General features: G+C 41.4%; 1 protein-coding gene across 17 annotated transcripts in view; it reads right to left on the bottom strand.

The window, feature by feature from the left end:
* The window catches only part of kcnma1a (potassium large conductance calcium-activated channel, subfamily M, alpha member 1a), a 181,175-nt gene that overhangs the window by 130,603 nt on the left and 33,324 nt on the right, over positions 1-17,248 (bottom strand). For all 17 annotated transcript variants that reach the window (XM_084736201.1, XM_084736191.1, XM_084736193.1 and 14 more), the window contains exon 2: positions 3,084-3,248. In XM_084736201.1, the coding sequence (XP_084592327.1) occupies positions 3,084-3,248 (165 nt within the window). The remainder of the gene's footprint in view (positions 1-3,083; positions 3,249-17,248) is intronic.

Below are 17,248 nucleotides of genomic sequence, written 5' to 3'. Positions count from 1 at the left end.
AGTGATGGAAACACAACTGTGTGTGTCTGTGTGTGTGTGTGTGTGTGTGTGTGTGTGTGTGTGTGTGTTATTTCTGCTCCGCTGCCCAGGCAGACACCCCCCTAATGTCAGATGACTGAGCGCCACTACACGGCAGTTGCTATGGTTACAAGCCAGGTTCTGTGTACACGGATACTCACCGCAATTTTGATCTGCAGTGAAGCACTGATGGGAGAGCAAGAGTCCCACAAAATCACCCACCCCCACACACACACATACACACACTTAGATACACAAGCTATCATGCATGCACTGTATATGTGGAAAAAAACATGCTGGCATACATGCGTCCACAAATGCACACATTCCACCCACATGAGGAGGTATTCATTCACCTACACGGAGTGCTCATCAGTACATATTGTGCTGCATATCATTAGACTGAGCACGTAAGCAAACACAGCCTGCTGGGCAGAATTATCAGCCCCACCAGAAGTAGCACAAATCACAGTAGGTGATACACTGGGATATCTCTGTGCCTAGAAACCCCTTTAAAGCAACCAGTGCCTTATTTCTCACCGACTCCCACAATCACGCATGGTTTCTTCCTGCCTGTCTGTCTCTCTGCTGGTGCGTCTGTCTCTCTCTCACATACACACTTGCATACATACATACAGGGCAGATTGGAAGCGCTCAGTCAGAGCAGAAGATGAAAGCAAGAGGGAGCTGTGTCCATGCCAGCAGAGCTGTGTGAGTGGGGAAGTGATGAAAGAGAGGCTCATTTAGTAAATTGACAGCTCCCTTCAGGATTCTTCATCTCCTTCACCATGAAAGGCCCGAATCCTTCTCAACTCCGAGTTATTCTCACCAGGCGCGAAGAAACTGTCATATTCCAGCAAACATTAACAATGACAGTGTTAGTATTTTAGTTTGGATCCGTCCTGCTCTGGACTCCCACTGCTGCCTCATTCAGTCTACAGATGCACAGTGGAAGTCTGTGCAAGACAGACATACCGGTGATGCAACTTAAGATGTAAAAGGAAATCTAGACAACAAAGAGCTAAGAATAGATTAAAAAAGAGGTTGTTTTAAGTTACTTATCTACAAGGGGGACAGATACACTTAGGTAATGTGTAAATAGATATACAACCTAAGCCACACCCTAAATTTCTCAGCACCAACAAACAGTTTTCAGAGTAAAAAGCTATTTGAGAGCAAACAGCGGCCATTTTCTTCTGAAGTCATGCCCAGGGTGGGAAACTCAGTTCATACTGCTGTGCTCCAGGTCGCAAGTCATAAACATACAGATTCTGACAAATTGTTATCATTTCATTGCTTCCCAATTGATCAACAACTGAAAGACAATGGATAGTGAAAATCTGGAGGGGAAAACAACATATATGATAGCTCCTTAGCTACTGGTACACAACAGCTAACATTAGCATTCAACTACTTCCTAGCTAACAGTACCGTTTGATAGTGTTGCATGATAGCAAAGAACAGGTGTAAAGAAATTCTGATATATCAACACACATCTTGGATACGTTTATTTAAAACAAAGCTGGAGGTAAAATGCACTGGATGTATTCAAGCTTGTAATGTTGGCTAACGTTAGCTAGCTGTCTTGCTGTCTCTTCACCCAACCTCAGAAATGTTCTGGTTAAGTCAATAACGTCATGTGGCATTATGCTCACTGGAACTCAAATTTCTCTGCAGTGTTCATACAGATTGCCTCCAAGACGAAAGACTACAATCAGGAGAAATGTAAGATCAGACTGTCATTTTGGTCTAAGCTAGCATACTGGTAACTTGGATAAGAGACAGCAAGACTATAAACACTGCAAGCTTGATTACATCCAGTGCATTTTACTTCCAGGGTTAAATAAATGTGACCAAGATGTGTGCTGATATCATTAGAAATGGATAAATTCGAAAATTAGCCGTTGTCTCACTGTCGCTATTGGATCATTAAATATATTGGTTTAGTCTGAAATATGGCCCGATGTTACTGATCAATCAGGAAGCAGTGAAATGAACAATTTGTCACATTCTCTATGGTTATATGACTTGCAACTTGGAACACAGCAGTACAACATTTGAGCTTCCCATCCTGAATGTGGTGTCCCAGGAAAATGGCAGCTGTGTGAATATGGTGGATACCTTATCTGTGTGAAAACATTAAAAAACTAAATCAGGGTCATTTCACTCTAGTGCATACTGTCCACTGTGAAAGTCTTTTCATAATCAAGGCAGCTAACAGAATGAAGTTAGTCATTACAGGTAGCACGTTGCTCATAAATGTCTGCAGCTCACTGGAGCTAAGTGGCAGACATCTTGCTAAGCTGAGAGGAGGAGCACATTAGAAATGCTGCTGATGGAAAGGCAGTTTTTAACTTTAATAATGAAGCAGCACAGGACAGAGGAGACACCATCGCAGATGCATCAGGATTTGGCAAAGAGTTGCAGGGTGCAGGGGAGATTCTGGGGACAGAGTGAGGGATGAAGTTAAAGAAAAGGGTCAGCAGGGGAGAGGGAGTGTAATTCATATCCAGAGAAAAGCCACAGTGACAGCCTCTTACCTACTGCACAAACATCACGTATGCTACCTCTCACACTTGACAAATAAATCTCCTCCTCACACACACACAAGCATGGGCATGCACACCCACACTCACACAAATACACACACACACTCATCGGTTCAGCTGGCAGAGGTACAGCAGAGTGAGTTACAGCGTGCCGCACATAGGCCATTGCAGCAGAAAGAGGACTGGACAGTGCCAGCCAAATAGCCAACTGAGATTCAGAGAGGACTGAGTATCCGCTAGCATCTGTGGGGATCAAATTAATTGGCCTACAGTATGACTCCAGTGGGACCTGTATAAAACAGGTGAGTGGATGTGTACATGGCAGTGGATTATGCAGCGGATTAATCTGGGGAGCCAACTTGGGTGTGAAAACCAGTTGCGGTACGTTTGCCTGAGGACAGACCAAACTGCTGCACTTATCTAAACTGTGGGCTAGGCACATGATTTGTGTAAAAAAAAGTGCTAATGGTTTGGGGTTTGAGATATTTATATCCACTAAGGGAGGGGAAAACTTACCAGAACTCTGCCAGTGAGTGTCTGAGCAGAGATCATGACACCGGCCCAGTCCTTGACCGAAGTCATCCATCCCACCTCGCTGGCTGGGGCCTCCTCCTTCTCATCAGGACCCTTCGGTCTGTCTGCTGCCTGATTGTTGGCGGGGTTGTTCACCTTCTGAGCCTCCTGGAAGAAAAAATAATAATCTCTGTAAGGAAATGTAAAATATTAAAGATTAAACACAGGAACATGGTCTGCTTTAGGGATAAAAAGGGGAGAATTAAAAGGCACAAACTTGCAGTGGCATTTAATAGTGAGGATAGAAAGACATTGTTGGCTTTGGGCAAATCTATTTCTCTTGCAGGATACCATGTGCAGGCATAAAGACTTCTAAGGCTGGCTTTACACAGTGAAACATTCACACAACTTTAGTTGGTTGAAACAGCTGAGACGTCTGGTATAGAGCCCTCCACAACGGGCCCCAACAGTTGTAAAACTCTTGACTTTGTAAAACTAGTTTCATGCAACAGTCAGTAAAAACACTGATAACATGTCAAATGATGACATCAAACTATGCTGTGGTACCATTTCAACTAATTTTGACGCTGGCTTATCACCAAAATTAACAAAATTATAAAAGATGCCCTCTTGGCCACCGATGTCAGCAAGAAAGAACGATTCATTCATTCATTTTCCTGCAACTAGTTATGTAATATTTTCACCATGTAAAGATATACCAAAGTTTGTTGAATGTAATCAACAAGAAGGTAAAACAGTATCATATTAATTGGAAGGCTTCTGTGTTCCTGAGCTCGTGCACATCCACATTCATGACAAGCTACAACCTCCGAGGGCAAAAAAAAAAAAGGACTGTAATTGCAGCCATCACGCCATGATGGCATCCATCTGCTATATGTTCAATATGTCTGTTTGAATGCATTTGAGTTCATGTGTGTTAGATAACGACAGTGTACTTACTCATGCCGTTTTACACATATGACTCTTTAAGTTAATTGTTCCTCGGGGTAGACAGAGTTAGGCTGTCGTTCTCGTGCAGGCCTTTGAACGTTCCTTCTTGTATCCAACTGAGTGAGCAGAGTTGCATGGCAGTTCATTGACATGCTTTGCTTGGCACAGTCACCGCATGCAGCTGTTCCTCTCCAGCCATTCACTCACTCCTGATTTGACACAAGCAGGCACTCGCATTCACTGTCCTGCTGGCGGAAAGGGGAACGAGTAGACTTCCCTGTGTTCTTCTACAGCCTTCGAGGCAACAAAATCCTACACTTTGATGCATTACACACACATGCACAAAGAGGCAGTAAAGTTTTGTTTGTGACACCCTCAGCCTCATAAACCCATGGGGTTAGGCCCAGCAAATGGTGTTCACAAAGAATCCCTGGAATTGCAATAACTTTCAACCCTCTTGATGGTCACCCGTTGCTCCTTTCCAAGGAGGCAGGCTCATATTACCACATGCAGCACTTTACAATGTCCCTTCTCAAAGTGACATCCGACAAGTAGCCATCAAAACAGATTATGTGCCATGTCAACAGAGTGAGATTTGTTCCCTGGACTGTGCATGTCACATTGCCAGTTGGTTTGGATGACCCCATAACATCCAAAAACGATGACATGAATAAAAAAAAAAATTGCTTTTACAGTGATTTTATTTTTGCTGTTGCACCCAACATGTCTCATTTCAGGACCAAACCAAAGGCCAAGCAGTTACAGGGGTGACCAGTATTGTCTGTGCCCACGTGCAACACCAAAACAAACCAGACTGCAACTTGAGTATTTCTGCAGGGGCTAAAGAGCAGTGAGCGTACAGATGAGCCCAAGAGAGTGCTCTGTCCATTTCAAAAGGATTGTCTGGTCAAATTGGATTACATTTCATAATGATATGGCATGGACACAGCTGCCATTTTCCTAATTTGATTCAAACCCCATAATAATGCCAATAAACTGGCCCTAAAAAAGCCTGACTTAGTCATAAGATCATTATCTGCTCCTGCCGTAGGGCCTCTCAGTACTGCAGTAGATAATTTAGTTACTTATTCTTTATATACTCATTAAATAGCTTAGTGTTTGGAGACCCAAAAACTTTTGCAGTATCCATCATGAGTGCGATTTTGAAGCATTTAGTTTGACTTTGAAAGTCAGACTAAATCAGTGCCTGATTATAAATGACAGCTGCAATTATCGGAAGCAGACTGATTTTCTTTTGGAATATTTCAAAGTTCAAGCTCCTGGAGGGTCTGGTAAGCGGTAAAGACTTAAATATGCATATCCAACAGAAAATGCAGGCTGAATGATTACAATTCAGTTGATGCTATTTGCATCTGGGTTAGAATAGCCAATGTGGCAATGTGTATCCAGGGGGGAATAGACAATGTGGCATTTAACACCGAGGTGTATATAGCCTAGCATGGTAGAGAAAAGCAGCCACGTGTCCATAGCGAACAATACAATTTACACTCATATAGGAACAGCAATGTGGCTATTGCACCCAGGGTGGAAAAGACAATGTGGCTAATAACACCTCAGTGTATATAGTCTACATGGCAGAGACAAGTACCCAGGTTTCTGTAGCCAACAATGCTATTTGCACCCAGGATGTGAACAGGCAATGTGTCACTCGCATGACAGAGATGAATCATGATCTTTTCCTAAATCTAACCAAGTACTTTCATTGCCTGAAATTAACGTGCGACTGAAAACAACATGCACTGCTGACATGTCATTTCATACTACTGTCACACGGTCTCCCAGGACAGGACTCAACCCCCACTCTCCTGCAGGAAAGCCATGTGCTTAGTGCATTTACCCACCACTACCTCTTATTGATGGTGAATTTATCACTCTTTATAGCTAAAATAAGGTAAATAAGGTCGAGTGTGAATAGGTGAATGGCTGTCATGTATTTGTACCTGGGTGCAAACAGACACTCTATTAAAATTTTGTTAAATTCCCAAACACACACCACCCCTCATCTATACTTCTCGACTACATAGCCAGCATGCACCCTGCCTATCACATGCTGCAAATACTCAGCAAACTGTGTGTGCATGCAGGTCACCGTGCAAAAGGATGTCTAAGGTTTCACTCTGATTGGCTGTGTGTCTGCTCGATAGCATTTCAGGCATGTTGTGGTGGCATAGTATGCGCTAGTCTGTGCTCAGCAGTTACTCCTCAGCCACAGGGCCCCACCAGCCCCACACTCCACAGACATATACCACAGTAGGAACACACAGAACTACTGTATGTCGTGCAAGTCACGTCTCACAGTAGCACTAGCACTATCTAGCTCTTCTTACTACTGTTTCCACTAGATTTGTTGTCAAGGATGTTGTAAATGCCTTCAGACATGAATCCTGTCACAGCAATTTTTTTGGCGAATACTGCCAACTGACAGGTTTGCTAGTGCTGCATCACATCTTGGAAACATCAATGTCTGCATGAATTAGCTAAAAAAGCCAAACTACAGCATAGTTAGACGATGTGCAAGGATTTCAAAATATGAAAAAGATGTTGATTTCTTTATTTTGTATTTGTTTTCATATAGACCTTCACCGATGCTGAGTTGATCTGGGAACAGCAGTTCTGACTGGTGCGCACCTGAACATGGAGGCTACAAAAACACATTCAGCAGCAGCGATGTTCCACTGTGTGCGCATGTGAGCATGTGTGTGGTGGAGGGGAACACATGAATAATGGATGCAGTCATAAAATGATGGTTGGGCAGATCAGAAGAGACAATGTAAACAAGGCATTGCTTCTAGTTCATTTGAGTGGCCGGCGGTGGGCCTGGGCCGAGGGAGAAAGCCACTGAAGCAGCCTGTCATGGGAGAATCCATCTGCTGGCTATATATACACACCTGTGATGTCAAACCAAGACCGAGACAGACAGAGAGGCAGACAGGCAGCGAGAGAGGGGCAGAGAGGCAGCAGCAGGAGTTGGTGCATGAGTTTATATCCAAATTCAAAAGGGGAAAAATGATATGATAAAAGAAGCAAAGACTTTTAAATGAATATGGTATCACACCAAGTCGCACAGGAGAAGGCAGTGAATGAACTTACAGGAAAAGCAATCTTTTTGTGTTTAAGGTAGTATCTTTAATATTTTTATAAAAACAGAGCCCTTTTTTCACCTACAGTTATTCTATGTTTATTCATTCAGTAATTACGTCTCTACTTAGTGGATTTCACTGTTAGCAGAGTCTGCATCCCTGCACTGGATTCAAATTGCCGAGTTCCACACAACAGATTCACAGGAGAGAATTCATGTATCTAATTCTGTGTTGTTGTTTTAATTTAATTTTATCTCATTGTTTACTGTTCTCCCACAGCCATATCAGAGCTGTATTCAGTTACTGCTACTGCAAACCAAACATTTCCTACTGCTGCAAGTTCACATTAAAAGTGTTTGACTGGCAAAACATGAGGTTGTTATGAAACTCGGTGTATTTGTCACTGAAATTAGCACTGACAGTGATTGTTCATCAAAAGTTTCTACAAAACAGCCATTTTCAGCATTTTTTTTTTTTTATTTTAAATATTGCAGGGAGTAAACAAACAATGAGCGGCCACAGTGAGCTGTTAGATGACGAACTGCAGGCGACAGACTGCACACCTCCAACTTCTCAGGGAGGTAAACAACTTTACTGTGTCCTGCTGTTGTGTGAAAAAGTGCCTGTGACATGCGCAGCGTGAAATCAAATCATGGTCACAATCACTATTGATGGACAAAACTTTGTTTTTCTTACATTTGTGTGCCCTAAAATGTCTGACCTTGACTTGACTGACTCGTATTTGTGCAAAGTTTGTCACTAGAAAGGTGTTTTCACATTCCTCTACTGAGGGAAGAGATGCTTGTGCACTTCCATAAAATCTGAGATTCAAACGTACCCTGGGCAAGCTAGGTTTTGTACATAACAAATGTGTATGAAAAATGTTGATGTGATGCCTGTTAAAATTCCTATTTTAAAAAATCTATGTAGTTCATCTTCCTACTTCAAGGAATCTTTTTATAACAAGACAGATGAACACTGTTAATATTAGGATTGTACCAATTAACATAGTACACAGGGGAGGCCTGGTACTAATGAGCAAGAAAAAGACAGATAAAACATGACACAGGAAAAAAAAGACAAAGAGAGGGAGTGACAGTGAGAATAGAGGACAGGGACAAAGAGACAGAGGCTATGGGAGACAAAGAAGGACACCCACTCAAGAGTCACAGGATAGAACGACAGGACAATAACACAAGGAGGGGGGCAGAAATAATGACAGAGAGACACAAATTACAAGACATCAAGAGAGACAGGAAACTGAGCAAACACAGGACAGACAGAGGGGGAAGACGGTGACAGAGAGACAAAGATACCGCAAGACAGCGAGATAAACAAGCAGGTGAAAGACAAGACAGCGGGACAGATTAGGAGCAAGAGAAATGGGAAGGGAGAGTGAGGGACCGGGGACAGAAAAGAAAAGACAGGACAGGGAGACAGAAACATGCCCATGTGACTCCGCTGATCTAACAGGACTTGGCTTAAGCGCAGCTGTTCCTCTGGCTTTCGTCCGCATCGCTGGGGAAAACTCTATTCCAGTGTGAGAGGCTATTTATAGTCTAACCCAAGGAGACGTGAAACTAGTGAATCTCATAACATGCTCTGTTCCCCCTGTTTGCTATTTTAATGCCGGTACAGTTACCCTGTGTCCCTGGGTTACAGACCTACACTGGGTCACAGCAAACGGGAGGAAAAAGAAGGAGCCTCTTCACATACTAATCCACACAAACGCAGGTGCAAGGCTGAATCTGACTACACCATGTGGAGGAAAGCTGTTATTTCTGTGTATAGGTCACGCCGACTGAACCATATAGAACTAAGGAGGTCAAATGGTTCAGGCTAATTACTACCAGGCCATAGGAAGGGACATGTGACTTCAGTGATGTATCTCTGCAACAGAGAAATCCCCACACTCAGTGTCACAATGTTCTTATGATCAAATTATTTTAAACCTGTAACATTCATAAATAGTGTTCCCTGATATATGACCGCAAAAACAAAGAGATTAAAGTGCAAAAACAAAGAGGAGCATTCTGATTTGATATGATGGGACTCTGCGGCCAAAGCCTGCTGATCCCGAGGTTAAGGGCTTACCTAGGCTGCCATGTGTTTGGTTTAGGGATTACACAGGTACTGCCTAGAATGCAATCTGCTCAGGACGGCACCCATACATGTCACCGCTATCAACACAATTTTCATATCACCGCTCAGATGTGATTTTAGAAAGGCAGGGTGGCTGCAGAGCAAATCTGCACATGTGGTGTAGTAGAACCCATTTGAGCACATTTGCCATCCAGAATCATGTTTTTAGAGTTTTAGAGATGAAATGTTGACTTGCAAAATAAGCTACGAAACCTTTTTTATGTGCTGAGGTTAGTGAAGGTAAAGGTTGATTTTTTTTTTGGCACATTCAATTACACAGTGAGATTTAGCGTCTGCATTTAACCCATTTTAGTATTAGGAGCTGTGGACAGGTGCCTGGGGACCAACTGTAGCTCTAAGCCAGTGTCTTGGTCAGGGATACATGTTTCTGATGGTGGGGGAAAAACGGAGGACTAAGTAAACCCACGCAAGCACAGGACATGCAAACTCCACACAGAAAGGGCCTGTCTAAACCAAGGTTTTGCACCACAGACCGGTTTGCTGTGAGGCAAAAGTGTTTTGAAGCATAAAAGCAATTGCCAGAAGTAATAAGCTAACATTAGACTATAAATGAACCACATCGCGGTCATGTGACTCAACATCACCCCCACTGAGTGACGGGTGTTTGGCATGATGACGTTTAATATTTATGACAACCGCTTTAGTCTCATTTAGCCACTTAGCAACTAGGATTCGGGTCGTAGATCCTCTTGCTGTGAGACAGAAGTGCTAACCAACAAGCCACCACACTACGAGACAATCAGAGATCCAACCACCTACCGATTGTCTGGGGATTTCAAAATGCAAAATAGTTGCTTGAACAGTGGCACAAAGGACATGCCTTACCGGAAATTATGCTCTGTCCGCATACAGTGCTGCAGGGGTGACATATTGTTGTAGGCCAACTCAGAAGTAAGCATCGCTCAGGTTACCTCCACAAAAAAAGAAAAGCCAGTGGGATTTTTCCATTGAATTTTGGGTTGGTGCAAAACATACACTCTGTGGCACGTTTTGTTCAGCAAAATAATCAAATGCCACTTTTATGATTTTTGAAGTGTAAATTCACCACCTGACATGCAAACATTAGGCTATGAGAAACTACACTATGGGTGCATGACAAAGTGACAAGTGTTCAACGTTTAATGGCCGCAACAACCACTGTAGACTCATTTAGCTACTTGTTAGCAACCTCCTTTTTTAAGACACATAAAAGTTGCCAGATTCACAGGTATTAATGTTGCAGAACAAAACATGAAAATCTCTTAAGCTTGTGTTAAGCACAGACTTAATTCAAGCAATAAGGCTAAAAACAGAGCTGGGTTTTAGGGCTCATTCCTGCACCGCTCTATTCTCCCCAGTAGTAAGTACACAATGTCACGAACTCAGTATGAAGGTTTGGCAACGGAAGGTTTTTTGACTGTCTAACTGTTTCCTTCCAGTCTTAAAAATGAAAGGTGGGAGATTGCTCTAAGTCATTATTGAGCAAAGCGTTTTGAGGCCGGCTTGTGCTCAGGGGTGTAAAATAATTTTTTAGAAAAACACAGATCTCAGCAACAAGAGAACCAAGAAGCTCTGAGAGTGAGGTCAGTCAAGTCCAAACAACCCAAAGGCTGCCAAATACAGTATATCACAGTTTGATCAAGGATACCAAAGCTATCAGTGCCACTGGAAAGGTTGTTCATCTCCAGAATCACATTAGCCCTGTGCTGCCCCTGTGTGCCGGGCCTGTTGGGCACTGCAGGCCAGAGCAGGATTAGACGATTTGTGGACACTGAACTAAATAGATGACATCCACAATGTCGGCAAACAGGAAAACAAGCCAAAGGGTTTACATCTCTCTGCATCGCCACTGGACTGCACACACATCTGCACAACAGGACAGGAACTCATTCCTCAAAATGGCTGCACTCCAAGTAAGCTTTTTGTCCCAATTGCTATGTCTCTTCGAAGAGAAACAATAAGACAGTGATATGAAAAAGCATAATGTAAGCCTGGCAGCGCATGCTGTCTAAGACGTACACTCTTTCACGTCCCTCTGCTCAAACAAAAGAGGACAGAATAAAGACACATCCGCATTAATGTTACTTCTCTACGACTGGAGGGAGAATGATAGAGAGGAAAAACTTGAATGTACTGTCCTGTTGATTCATAATGCTGTACTGCACCTCTTCCATTGATACAACATTTCAAGCCCCAGTGGTCCGGGATAAAAATAGACGACGCAGTGAATTGTGGGAGATTGAAAGGTCAGCACTTGTCATCCGTAACGTCTTTGAGTTTTATCATCTTAATGTCAGCAGATAATAGACGGCCAGTGGCTTAAATGAGGGCATGCTTAAGATGTAGGCTATGTATTAAAAGAAACCAAATGAAGGTTTTCATCAGAACGTTTCTGGTGTAAAAAGGCCGGCTAAAGAGCAGAGAAAATGAGCTAATGTACGGTTGTATCTCTGTTCCCTCTAGACAGGGTTGTTTGGCAGCTGAGAGCTTTAAGAGCTTTAACAGTCAGGAGAACAAACCAAATAACACTAACTTGCAGCAGGTTTCACTTAGTTTGCGACGTGGCTGAGCAATAAATGGCACCACAGCAGTTTCAGACCTCAAAAATCAATATCATAATTTTTCTTTGCACTCTCCATTACTCTTAGAAACCCAGAGCGATGGCAGATACCGCATCACTAGATTTCGCACCCAACAACCACCTCTGCTCCTGTCAGAGAAGCCTAATAATTCACCCTGAACACGCTAAGCAGCTGTCAGTCAGGCTCTCCACCTCTGACAAAAAGCTTGGCACCTCCTCTGCTGATCTCAACAAATGGATTCCTTTTACTTCACATGTTTAAAAATGACATATTTGCTCATATTTTCAAGCTCAAAATATAAAACAAACTTATAGCTGCTGACTTCACATTGCTAACTCTATCTGCTACTCCATACTGACCAGCTACAGTAACCTCAAAAGGTTCAAAACTCACATTTGTCACCAACTGTGTGCAGTTTTCAGGGATTCTATTCATTTTTGCCTAAAATCTTATCTATCTTCTTATTTATTATTATTATTATACTGCAGCATCAGCTTGCTGAGCAGGAACAGTTAAATGTGCCACTTTACTACAAAAAATAATTGATTTACTACATGTGATGTGCATGTTTTTGGAAAGACTAATCATAGTATACAGTCTCCAGAAGTGTATGATTCAACATTTTTACCTGGTCTAGTGTTTAAAAAAGCAAACAAACATCACAATAAATAATAATATTGAAAATACGTAAAGCTATTACAACAAAACTTTATATTTCATTGAGGGCCCAGCGTTCCCACTGCCATAACTGCAATATATAACATCAAAAATAAAAAATTGAGGAAAAATGTAAAGGAAAATGTAAACACAGGCCTCTGTCATTGGATTTCGAGGAGAATCCAACCCAGTGGCAGCCATTAAGAACAACTGTCCAGAAATAGTCAGTCTTCTTGCAGTTATATAGGAAATATATAGACATCAGTGATAAGTTGAGACTGTTTCATAAAATTTAAAATCTCCATCGAGTAGCTATGAGAATCACAATACATCAAATCAGCACCCAAATATCATACTAGTATCAAATCAGTAAATACATGTGTTTTCTCAGCCCTAATGATCTTTTCCTCTACTGTATTTGACTGCAGGCACAGATAATTGCCCCTGTAATCACCACGGAAACTGGACATTAGAAAGATTTATGGCTTCAGACAAACAAATAAGAGACAACATAATTACTTTAATGTAGATGGAGGAGTGCAAATTTAACAAATGAGTGTGTAGGGAAAAAGTGTTGTTAATGTGAAGCCATTACATACCACACACACACAAACAAATCACATTCTCCTCCGCATGTGCACATGCGATAATTAGTCATTTAATTCATGGCAGGTGTAATTTATATATATATTTTGCATCAATCTAGAGATGGCTTGTTACTATGGTGACACACAGCGGCTCACATTCTTGTTTTCTATGCAAATGAGGTCTGACTTGAAGGGAAACGCTTCAAATTGGTCCATTTAATAAACCAGACAAATGCCATTCAACGTGATTGCTGACACGAGTAGGATTTAGAAGCGGCGGTTATCACAGCGAGGACGGAAATCACAGTTTACATAAATTATTTGAAGCAAGTCTTTGATTCTCTGTATAATGAAAACATGCTACATACGGTACAGTGACTAAACCGAGATGTGTTCTGACCCAGACTCTGACCTATACAATGTTTTCCCAGAGGGGTTACATACTATTTTATCCTATCAGAAAGCAGGGGGAAGGGGGGGAAAAAAAACATAACATGCTTGAATGACATCAGCCTTTATCCATAGCCATCAGTGGCACAATCACCTGAGGCTAACGTCCACCATTTTGTACAACATGCATGTGAATGGGTGTTATCGGATGAATATACATGTGGAGTATTCAAGGAAATGAAAGAAAATGGCCAAATGACATCCTAAAGCATTTAGAAATCACAAAAAATATACGTTCAATGTTGCTTCTGCCTTAGAGTGCGCCGTACTTTGATGGTTCTTTGGAGTAATTGTCATGTTTTCACTAAATGCCACTGTGACGTTCCTCAAAATGACATTGTTGTCCTTGTGATGTTCTTCCTGCTTAGAACCACCAACCTCTATCTGTTCACTTATACCCTGAAGGTTGACTCTATTTTCTATTATTGTGCTAACAAACGGGACTTCCATTCATTCAAGGGCGCTGGACAATTGTGTGTGTGTGTGTGTGTGTGTGTGTGTGTGTACAGTATCTGTGTGTTAAGGGCAATGATTGATTTCTATTTCATCTGGGGCTCGGTTTGTGTCGGCATCGCTTACCACACCTATGAATCAGGAGGTAATAGTGTGCCTCCGAGCTCGCAGCCTGTCTGAACCTCCTAACCATGGAGCCGGTGGCAGAACTCATATCTCTGCTAACAGAGCTCCATCAGCAGCAGGACACTCTCAGCTGCACGCTGCACTACAGAGCCAAAAGCTAAGGTCATTTTTTTTAAAACACAGAATGTGTTTTAACTACATTGCGGCATGGTTGGGCAGCTGTGTTCTTGATATATTCTCTGATATATTCTTACAATAAAAGTGCATATTAGAGAAGAAGCAGTGTAGCATGACAACACGCTGCTCTTTAAAACAGTAATTAAATATCCCTTAAGCTTGTGCAAGTACAATTGGGTCCTGAGTTGGATTTTGTTTCTAGTCTCAGTACATTTTACTCATGACGGCTCATAGGATAAAATACAAAAGACGTTAAAGGTACTATGTGGAATTGGCATACATACAGTTTACATTCAGAATGTGCAGCACCGGGTCCTACCGAACGTGTTGAATGCATTTTTTCCCTCCAGCCAAATTTTAAATCACTCAATTATTTTAGAATTTTACAGTTTTTGAACCCTGTTGTTGTTTATATTGTTTTGTTGATTATATTTCATTTACATATTGCATTGTACTATTGCTATTATTACTATATTATTACTATTATTATATGTAAGATATGTGGGTTGGCAGAATATGGCAGGGATGGAATACAATGTATTAATATTCATGGGTATATTTTTATTAGTTTGTAATCACCTGAAAATAAGAATTGCCCACCATGTTGAACTACCATGTTTCTGCAGTGGTCTTGAAGAGACAACCCAAACACTGGCTCGAGAGGGGGGCTTTTGTGTTTTTCAGGAGTTCTCCATGCTTGGAAGGGGAGGGTGAGGAGAGCTTTGCTCAGTTGGTAACAATCTATAACCTCACTGTACTAATGCCACTAAATCCTGCAGACTGGTCCTTCAAGTTTAGGACAAACCTGTTCTTCTACCACACACAAATTAGGAGGAAGCCACTTCAGAACACTGTTAGCCTCTGATTTATATGTCAAACAGACAGACACCAGGAAAAAAGGAAATTAAAGACTACAGTATTTCTTTCATGAACAGAATCAGCCTCCATAGGTTATGCAGGAGGGCTACAACACATTAATTACTGTTTAATCTACACCTTGTTATCCTTTTTCTCACCTACTGTATTGAATATTTCATATGCTTCAATAAATCAAAGCATACAGGAGGAAAGGTATTAACTCATGATATCATTACATGCTATTTTTGGTATTACTCATAAAAAACTTAAATTACGTAAAGACAAAGAAAAAGACAGATTTTCAATTTAAATTATATCATCTGTGGAGGTCCAGCTAACATCATATATTTTAATAATTTCAAATTAATAAGTTTCTTCTAGTTTATATAATGCCAGAACTCAATTATTTCAATTATTTCTGTATTCATTCATATTAGTAGTATTTGCTGTTGTTTTTTTTAATGGACCATTTTGGAGTTATCTAAATAAGGTTGTCTGGACCCCGTTAATGAACTGAAAGCATGGAGCTTTTCTTCTGCACGGTCTTGTTTCTTCCACACCCTCAGTGAATTTAAAGAGTAGGGGCAGCAGCACAGGCAACAACAACAGCAACAGCTACGCCAACAGTCTTATCAAACAGTCACCTGTCTAAGCCCTGATCCCCTATTGCCCTCAGAACACTTTAATGAGCTTTCCTCCTAAATACAGACAGACGCAGAGTTCTCTGTCAATAAGCAACTCAGCCAGACAGACGGATGAAACCGGGGGCCCATTACCTTCTGCAGAACAGGCCGTTTAGGTGTTTTCCGAGAGCGGAAAACAACCAAGATGGTAGGTATTGCCCTAATTGGCTCCCTGCTGTCTAACCTGCACTGATCAATGACACCCACTCTATAAAGAGCAACATCCAGACATGACTGGCAGATAAATTTTCTAGCAGCAAACTGGTAGGTGCTGAAGTGCAGTCTTGAGAGCAATCGAAAAACAAATCAGTCCAGGTCAGATTATTTTTATGTTTTATATATATCAATTACTCTCATGGAAGAAACGAGTTTGTTCTTTCTCAATTTGAGTCAACAAATGCACAAAACTTCCTGAAATAATAGATAATACAGCTTTGGTAGTTTTTGAATCTGATTTTTTTTTTTTTACCAAATTCATAACTGAATATAACAAGAACACTGATTCACAGCCAGCTCAAGTTTTATGCAATTGAACATTGTTTTGGAGCTCTAAATGTTTGGAAAAGTTACAGAAACGTCCATTGCTTTGTTTGCAAGATTGGACTCAGCCAACAAGAAAAACAACTCCATTATTTAATGAATCAGTCAGTCCAGAAAATGTGTAACCACAGAACAACAGATGAGTGGGAGATGCTGCATGATGGGACAGTCTCTGAGCGTTGCAGTCCATGCATAAGATATGAATGACTAAGTATGGCCGCAGTCTTTCAACACGCCAAGCTAGCAGATGTGCTTATTTGTAACAGCATGCTCTTTGTCTAAATGCTTTATTTTACAAAGATAACATGAATTTCCACCTTGTTGTTGTGTTCCTACACTAACCAGTCAGGCTGCAGTTTACATACATATCTGTCCAGACTTATATATGTCGGGAAGACTGAGGAAATAGTTTGATAAAAGGTAATAAGTGTGGATTTTGGCAATAAGGAAGTTATGGGTTTCCGTGAATAATTTCCAATGAGAAACATGCTGTCTTCACTTTGAGACAGTTTTACACAGGAGTACAGAGGAATGATAGACAGCTGAACATCATGATGCCACAGTGAAGTTGACCTTTGACCTTTTTGATAGAAAATACCATCATGTCATCATTTTATCCTAATAGATATTTGTGTGAAATTAGAGTATGAATTCTTGACTTGCAACCAAAAACATGTTTTGTGAGGTCACATTGACCTTGACCTTTGACCACTGAATTCTGATTAGTTCGTCCTTCAGTCCAAGTGGACGTTTGTGCCAAATCTGAAGAAATTCCCTCCATTTGTTCCTGAGATGTCGCATTCATGAGGATGGCACTGACATGAGGTCACAGTGACCTTGACCTTTGACCAACCAAATCTA

Source organism: Lutjanus erythropterus, chromosome 14 (assembly GCF_056507025.1).
Source record: "Lutjanus erythropterus isolate fLutEry1 chromosome 14, fLutEry1.hap2, whole genome shotgun sequence".
NCBI lineage: Eukaryota > Metazoa > Chordata > Actinopteri > Lutjaniformes > Lutjanidae > Lutjanus > Lutjanus erythropterus.
Note: the sequence above shows the minus strand (reverse complement) of the source record. Positions and strands in the feature narration are given on the sequence as shown.